Source organism: Oncorhynchus mykiss, chromosome 27 (assembly GCF_013265735.2).
Source record: "Oncorhynchus mykiss isolate Arlee chromosome 27, USDA_OmykA_1.1, whole genome shotgun sequence".
Classification (NCBI taxonomy): domain Eukaryota; kingdom Metazoa; phylum Chordata; class Actinopteri; order Salmoniformes; family Salmonidae; genus Oncorhynchus; species Oncorhynchus mykiss.
This window is the reverse complement of record NC_048591.1, coordinates 27,564,595-27,573,018: the sequence shown is the minus strand read 5'-3', so window position 1 is coordinate 27,573,018 and position 8,424 is coordinate 27,564,595. Positions and strand designations below refer to the sequence as shown.

At 42.5% G+C, this 8,424-nt stretch overlaps 2 protein-coding genes across 2 annotated transcripts; both read right to left on the bottom strand.

Annotated features, from left to right (window-relative positions):
- Positions 1-341: 341 nt before the first annotated feature.
- On the bottom strand, positions 342-1,884 carry LOC110510851. The gene is made up of 3 exons (XM_036965388.1): positions 1,072-1,884; positions 795-882; positions 342-529 (listed from the first exon to the last, which is right to left on the bottom strand). The coding sequence occupies exons 1-3, from the start codon at positions 1,852-1,854 to the stop codon at positions 378-380; spliced, it is 1,023 nt and encodes a 340-aa protein (XP_036821283.1). The 5' UTR covers positions 1,855-1,884; the 3' UTR covers positions 342-377.
- A 478-nt stretch (positions 1,885-2,362) lies between these two features.
- Positions 2,363-5,404, bottom strand: LOC118944647. Its single transcript, XM_036964651.1, has 4 exons — positions 5,386-5,404; positions 4,870-5,153; positions 2,813-4,621; positions 2,363-2,420 (listed from the first exon to the last, which is right to left on the bottom strand). Exons 2-4 carry the CDS (start codon positions 5,151-5,153, stop codon positions 2,363-2,365), a joined length of 2,151 nt encoding a protein of 716 aa, XP_036820546.1. The 5' UTR covers positions 5,386-5,404.
- Positions 5,405-8,424: the final 3,020 nt, after the last annotated feature.

Sequence of the window (8,424 nt, the reverse complement as noted above, 5' to 3'; positions counted from 1 at the left end):
GACATCCAACATAGAATGCCCACTCAGATCACACCCTGACCAACCAAAACATAGAAACATACAAAGCAAACTATGGTCAGGGTGTGACAGTGGGACATATCTGAAGTACTATGTGTGTGAGCTCAATGAATAACACTGTGTGTGTGTGTGTGTGTGTGTGTGTGTGTGTGGGTGGGTGGGGGGGGGGGGGTGCATGTTCTATACATTATTCAGGACAACATTACTTTGTTTAGCCTACACCGTGACTATGACTGCATAATAAACTAAACTAAATATACTATGTATTTTCTAATCAAATGTGTTAACAGGGCAACAATAAAGAAGACAAAGGCCATCAATTCAATGCAAATATTACTGTATTAAAGGAAATTGTTGTATTAAGCTTGCTTTGAAAACCGTTTGAATGGCTTGGATAGGCCTATGGAGATGGTGGAAAACATCCTGATTAGAAGGGGACGTTTGCGAGGCTTCTCCTGTTGAGAGGTGGAGGGAAGACCCTCTGGGAGTCCAAATGTGGCAGGATGTGCCACTATGTTGGGCGACAGAAGAGAGAGAGAGTTGACATGCACTTTCATTTAGAAATGATGGTATATTGTATTCTTAGTTTCAACTCATTATTACTTTCACAAATAAATGAGAACCAGAATCTTGAGATTTGGAAACTATAAATAATTTTACATAAGAGATTACTATCGATAATATATAATGTACTGTATATAGGGTTTAATATTTTTGCAATAGCAGCTTTGTACACCAATATCTCAAACAGTAAATGTCCTGCTGTATGGACTTACACATGATATCTTCAGCAGTAGTCTGGTCTTTGGATTCAGAATGGCGGGATTTCTTATTGGAATCCTTCTTGTTTCCCATCATGAATGGCTAAAACAAAAACATGTCAAAACAACTGTCACAGCAGAACAATCTCACGGTAATAACGATCACATCTTACACACCAGCACAACAAGATTTATAAATGGTTTTGGAATTAATGGATGGTTTTACATTTTCTCTAAATAACATTGTTTACTCACATTGACACAATTGTTAACTTAAATAAGTGTGATGTACCTTTAAGTTGAATTTCAGTCTGGCAAGCCTTTGTAGGAAAGACAGCTTCCCTCTGGTAGCCTTCACATCTTCAGCCATGAGAAGAGCTTCTGGCCTGGTGGCTTCGAAAGATGTTCTTGAGGCTGCTCTTGATGCCTCGTTACAACTGTGGAGAAGCTCCTTGCTCAATGACTTCACAAGAATCCTATTGAAAGTGGAGTCCTGAGTCGACACGGCCAGTTGGAGTATTTTCTCTGAGCCAAACTCCTTCAACAGATGTTTGTAGACGGTGCTGTATACTTTGTGACTCTTCAGGTTCTTGGGATAAGCTTGGGTCTCAGAGCAGCCTGACCATGCACAGAAGGCAGCTATAACTTTTGGAATCAGGTCTTGTGACGTGCGTGTGACGTCAGTTGGGTACAGATCAGTTTGGGTTTGGATTTTTGACAGAAGTCTCACCACTAACATGCTGATGAGGCCGGTGAAGTCATCATCACCGACTAAGTTGTCAGTGGATGGGGTTGAAAGCGAAGCAACATCCGGGCTGGTTGAATTCTGATCACAAACAATGCTCTGAGGTACACCGAAACAACTGATGGTATCCCTTTCCTCAGCATCTATGTTGGCCTCAAAGCCTCGTGCAGCATTGGAGGTCCCACTTGTTGTCATGCTGATGGCGGAGAAAGATGGCAGAGGGTAGGACTTACCACTCAGTAGACTGCCTATATCAGTTACAGTTCCGGTTGGAGATGACCCTCTGCTTTGTGCATCAGAAACCACAGAGTCCATGACCTGGCTTACCATTACTTTGGTAAACAGGCTGACTGTGTCACTAAATGCTGATGTAGAAAAAGAACATGAAATCCTATCTTCAGATACGCTAGCCGGCACACTAACTCCCTGAGCCAAACTCATTGAAGCTGTAGAGGGCACAAGGCTAGGAAGCAAGAGGCGCTTCACAGACTCCTCTGCAAAAAGCTGAACCAGCTTGTAAGCTGTGGGCTTCCCCACCGTCTTGTCATTCCTCTTCAGCTCAGTAAGGACTGTATCGGATGCACTCTTTCCAGCCGCCACTGTCAGAACCAGAGGGGTCAAGTTGCTCTCAGAAATGATGCGGTTGACTTGGTGAGTAAGATCACGTGAGAGAGCACCAATCCTACCCTGAGATATGAGCTCCTCCAGTCTTGCTATTGCAGCTGTTAGATCAGGGTGGAATGCAACCTCCCCTTCTTCCTCTGGATGTACCTCCTTTATGATGGTATCCACTATTGCAGACATGCTTTCCCTGGCATCACACACCAATGTTTTTGGCTTAGTAGATTTGCCCATGTCGATGACTGAGCATCTCACAATGGGCTGAGTAATACTCTCTGGTAAATCAGAAGAGATGGGAGTGCCAGGGAGTGAAAATTCCCACTCTGACTTCTTTGATCTGGCAGATGAGGATGACAACGAGGAGGAAGAACGCTGTGGCGCTTGATAGATCAGTTCCTCACCACATTCACTGCTTACCCTTTCAACATCCTTCAGCATCATTCCAACCACATTCTCTATTTGTGAAAGCGCAGTCACCGTTTGGTCCGATTTTGACAGCTCTTTCTGAATTGAAACCAGAATATGGCTGAGGGTCTTTTTGGCTTGAGCCGTTGTTGCTTTGACTGGATTTTTCCATGTAAAATAATTCCTCATCTTTGTCTTCACATTGTGGTAAATAGTCTTTGCAGTTGTCCAGATCTTCTTCTCAGATACTTCCAAACCAGACTGTGAGCCTTTGGGTGTGGCCTCAGTGTACTCTGAGGTTTTCTCATCACTCTGTTGAAGCATAGAGTCTGCCTGCCATAGAGTATTAGAAGACTCTGTGGGTGGGAAAAGGCTCTTCATGTCATTTGTAATTGATCCAACGATTTCAAAAGCAGTTATATCTGTATGCCTTAAGGAAATTGTTGATTTTGCTGGCAACATCTGAGAATCTGTCTGGCTGGAACTGACTTTGCTGGGAAAGCTACTGACTGATTTGATCAGTATTTTTCGCACTTCGTTGGTAGCGTTCATCTGGAACTCCTCACTGGAGAGTTTCTCAATGACTGAGGCTGGAGTATCTCTTAATCCTTCCAACCATGAAGAACCAGACACAGGCATGTCTTCTAGATAAGACATGACACTGTCCAAAAAGCCACAGACTTCAAGGGAGTTGTAAGAGGAACCCTCTGCAACAGATGATGTGCATTCCAAATCTGCCACCTCTGACCTATACATGGTCACAATCTGGGACAAGACCTCTTTGGTGCAAGGCACCATGTTGGAATCACAGAGAGACAGTAATGGTTGAGAGTTCTCACTTTGGCATTTACGGAGAGAACCAAGTCCTGTTGAGTTGACCACTTGCAGTATTGCCTCACTCTTACTGGTTTCAGGTTGCTCTGGTGTTTTCTCTCCTACAGAGTCAGTTGAATCACATCCATCAGATAAAGAAGATGAACTACGTTCTGATATAGGGGATTCACTCCTACATGGGGAAGGCAAGCTCAGGATTGAAACAGGCAGATCACTGGAGTCAGTATGCTCCAGAAGCACAGCACTGGAGTCAGCTTTTTCCATAAGTTCTTCCCCTTGGACTGGAGCTCCACCCATTCTGAGGAACAATGTCTCCAGCTTTGCCTGAAGTCTCTCGCAGAGTCTACGAGCTGCATGGAAGGGTTTCCGCTTTGTCGTACAGTGTCCCACTTGGGTATCTCTCTGGGTGCTTGTTGGCTGATCTAATTCAGCATACTGCACAATGTCCTTGACATCTTCAACAAAGTTATCAATTATTTTTGATGCCTCAGATTCTACTTTGGTCTGTATGAGCTCAGTGGCCGCAGAATCAAGGATCCTGTCAGATGGGCTAGATGCATTCATCAAGCTTGGAGTGGTACTAAACGAATGAGAAGGTTGAACCATACCAGAGATATCGCTCATTAACCTTCTCACAAGAATTTCACTCACAGCCTTTGAGGCTTTGGTCTTGAACTTCACACTAAACAGAGTGCCAAGATTTTGCATCATTGCTTTGCAAGATGTACATATTATGTTCAGCTCCTCTGGAACAGGAGAGTCTTCAACATCCAGGTGCTCCACTACAAGGTCACTGCCAGATGCCAACATTTTAACTTTCACAGCCACTTCTCGAAAAACCTTAGCCAATTCCGGATCTTCTTTTTCCAATTCACCCACCATCTCTGCGATAACAGTCATCACTTCTTCTGTTGCAGGTGGAATGCATGACTCTAATACAGAGGTAGAGCTCTGGTCCTCTGGGGTGGTGTGATCATCAAAACATTTCTGGACCATGTTGACCATTTGTTCAGCGGCCTGGGTACCAGAAGAAATAGGGGAGGACCGCCCTGAAATGGCTCTGCTGATGGTCGCAGAGAGGGCAGAGTTAAGCTGTTCGACCACCACCTTGATAAGACCAACAGTCAGCTCAGGTGGGCAAGAGGACAGGATATTATGATCAGACAGTTGCTCCTGGACACTTTTGATGATTCTGTCCTCTGTCATTCCCAGGAGGACTTTCACTGAGGTCTGGGAACTTTAAAACGAACAAGCAAAGCATGATAATTCCTGTCTTAACTTGGCAAATCGGTCAAGCGTTGTAATTTTAGTATTCTAAATATCTACATGTCCTTTTGATCGCTTTACATGCTCATTCATTTGAATATGCTCAAAGGCTGATACATTACATTTTGTACTACATCAGATAGAGTAAATTGCATTGGCTAACACTGGGATAGATGATCTCGGTGAAATCCATACATGAAAACCTTGAGGGGAACATACCTCTTAGAAGAGGGTGTTAGGGACCTGAGATGTTGAGCCCCTGTGCCGCCCTTATACATTTTCTTCGCCAGATATCTAACTTCCTGGATGAGCTCCAGTCTTTCCTGATCAAAGGCAGCAAAGGCTCTTGCACTGCCACCCCTCTTGGGTGAGTCAGTGTCGTCGTCAGCAAAGTCCTTTACCCCAAGTACGCGGGCCAGGGCTGGCAGCAGGATCTGCAGGGTGGTCTGTGCGATGAAGGTTACAATTGTCTTGCACAATTTGGCAAGCTGTTCCTTCGTCATCTGTTTTGAACAAACAGAACAAAAACAGTCTTTTCAATGGAACTGTGATGTAAAGTATTCTAGATCGAACAGAATGCATTTGATCAACATTGTTATTCTTGTCTGTGACTGAATTCAAAGTTTGATGAAGTCTGACAGAGAACATGAATAACAGAATATGACTTGATGGCTAATCTCTGAATTCAACAGATCATTGACACATCAAAGGTCAAAGGCAGGTAGGGAAACTTACAGGGTTTTTTAGTCCTTTGTAGATCATTTGCCACTGCCTAGACAATTTAAAATAAGTGTTTTAGTTAGTGTTTAGTTCCCACTGCACAATATTTCATAAATGTTGAACATTACAGAAAAACTTTTAACATACTCATCAGTAAGATTGCGCAGGAATGAGATGAGGATTGGGTAGGAGTATTCCATCTCATCCTTGTTGCCTGGGCCGAATGCAGCCTGAACAGCTTTCTTCTCCAGGAGCTCAATTACAGATCCTCTATCCAGGTGTTTATTCCTGGAGACTAAAGATGTGATTGCCGTAGAGGAAGTAGAAGCAAAATTAAAGAGAAATCAGACGTTTTATCTCTTAATACTCTGATTTCATTGTTTAAGGGTTTTAGAATAGGCCTATTTTAATAAAGCTATCTATGTGACCTTTCTTACTGATTACAGTAGACTACAGTTTCATTGAAAATGGATAATACAACCTGCACATCACAGACAGAATAGAGAAACAATGTAGTACTACAGAGGTAAATCTCTGACCTGCATCGTTGTCAGTGCCCAGCTTCCTTGACTTCTTGCCACTCCTCTTACTTTTTGCCTAGGATAGAACAGAACAGATTCCAGAGCTCAAATGATGGCAGACATGTAACACCAGGGCCCGTATACATAAAGTTCATCAGATAAGGTGTGGGCTCAACCTTGCCCAAATAATTGTATTCATTATGATCTCAAATGCAAAACTGATCCTAGATAAGCACTCCTACTCTGAGACAATTTATGAATAGGCTATGGGCCAGGTCAAAGCAGTTCTTAAAACACGTTTTGAAAACAGCTACTACGTATGTTGTTATCTGAGATATATAGATATCTATGGTATGACTGCTATCAGGTACAGAGTGTAACCCAGTAGGCCTATTATGTGCTCTGTCACTCCTGCCATCTTACCTTCCTTCCCTTCTTGGCCTCCTCTTTGGGTGTGGCCACCGGTTCTTCCTCAACAACTTCCTTTCCTTCCCTCTGAGGATCACCATCCTCCCTCTGTGCTACCTGAAGGACAGACATTCCAATAAGTAATAATATGTCAATGTCATAGTAGATCTGTGCAGAGGACATCATAAATAGAGCTACAGCCATATCAGAGCTAAGCTGGTGACTTTATAAAGAATGGTACATTTGCTTTACAATATGTTATAGCTTTTTACAAGAAATATCCGCTTATATTGCTTTACCCTTTTTTACTTTCCCCCCAATATTGTATGAAGTAATTTAGCTTACCCTTTCTTCATCCATTCAAGCTATTTTATATCTCAAAAAGCATGTCCTTGTCTGTGTTGGTTACATTCAAGTTGAGTTCAGGTCGAGAGTGAGGACAATATTGCAAGCAGGGACTGTAATTTAGGGCTACATGCTACGTCATGGAACGTTAGACCTTTATGACATCACAAATAGTATTTTTAGGAAGAGCGCGGGAAAGGTTACTTGCCCACTCAGTAGGACTAGCTAATATTGACAGAAATTTCCCCGTCAAACGTTTTCGATTGCCTACCCCTACGCTTTCCATCGAACATGGTCCAGCCTTTGCAATATTGTCTCTCTTGTGGATTTACTTACGTATGACATGTAGGCTTACTGTGTCGGATCAAGTTGATTGATCTGTCCTAGTCAGCCTTAGGTTGAACCCAAAATCTTCTGGGAAATATTTGTTAATAATATTCATTTCAATATCGTTTTATTCTTTGATTTAGTCCCAATCCAATCCTATTGTTGGCTGCCAACCCCCACCAAATATGTCATTGTAGGACATACTGTAGCGGGAGAAAGTGAGAGCTGCAACGCGGACGCGTTCGGTGGCTCCTTCAGTGCAGAAGCAAGCGCGTATGCCAGTGCCACTAAAGCCCGGGCTTGTGAGGCAGTAGTCTACAACGCTGACAGGCAACACCTTGTCATTTTATTAACTCACTAGAATTACCTTGTCTTCTTCATTCATTTCGATTGCACTTCCTTTCGTGGTGAAATTAGTTTTGATTACTATTAACTTTAATCTACAGAGTTTAAGTGTTTATGTTGCCCACGTCATCATGGGATGCTGTGAGCAAACAATTTATGCCCAGCCTTCCTAGATAGGCCTGGGCTGCATAACACTATGAATCTGGGAAAACATAACACTTAAAAAAAAAAGTTTTACAGTGCAAAAATAGCGTAGGCCTACTTGTGTACTATTCAAATCCACACCTCTTCACACAGACGTACCCAGATTCTGTTGTTTTAGCTTTAACCTCTGTTAAATTCACTTCCCTGGTTAATCTGTCATCATGTTTCGTGTTCTCCATGGTTAATCTGTCTCTATGTTTAGTGCACTTTAATATAGCCTGTTTACATATTTGAATGTTTGATTATATTGCTTTTTATCCTGCAGATTTTGTTGTGGATTTAAATTGACTTTGGGTGTCTTGAAAATCACTTAAAATAGCACTGTTGTTCTAATCGTCAGATCGCAGGTATTCTGATTTTCACTGTCCATGGTGCTGAATCTGGCTGGGTAGATTAGTTTGAATGCCGAAAACTTGTTTGCCTACATTTAAAGGCCCTGTGAAGTCAAAATAATGTTATTTCATATTGTACAACAGCTGATGAAACTAACACTGTAAATGTGTTTTATGGGTTGCTTCCTGATAGTTCTGGTTGAAAATACGGAGCATGTTCCTCTGCCCAGGCCTTGCTGACACTTGCCAGATCTTACACTGCCTGGATAGGTATTTTGTGTGTCAGCTAACCACATCATATGTTATAGCAATCTGTCAGTCGATGACACAATGGATGACTTGGCACACAACCATTGGTTGATGCATGCAACACCTGAGCAGGGACACATTCTTTTCACAGCACTTCAATGCAAAGTAATTTTCGTAGAAGGTTTGGAGAGCATTTTCACTAACCCTAACCCTTTTCCTAACCTTAACCTCAGTTTCCTAACCTGCTACGAAAAATTCACTTCGATATTGAAGTGCCATGAAAAGAGAGTTTCTCACATCTATACAGCACCTTCTAATCAGCA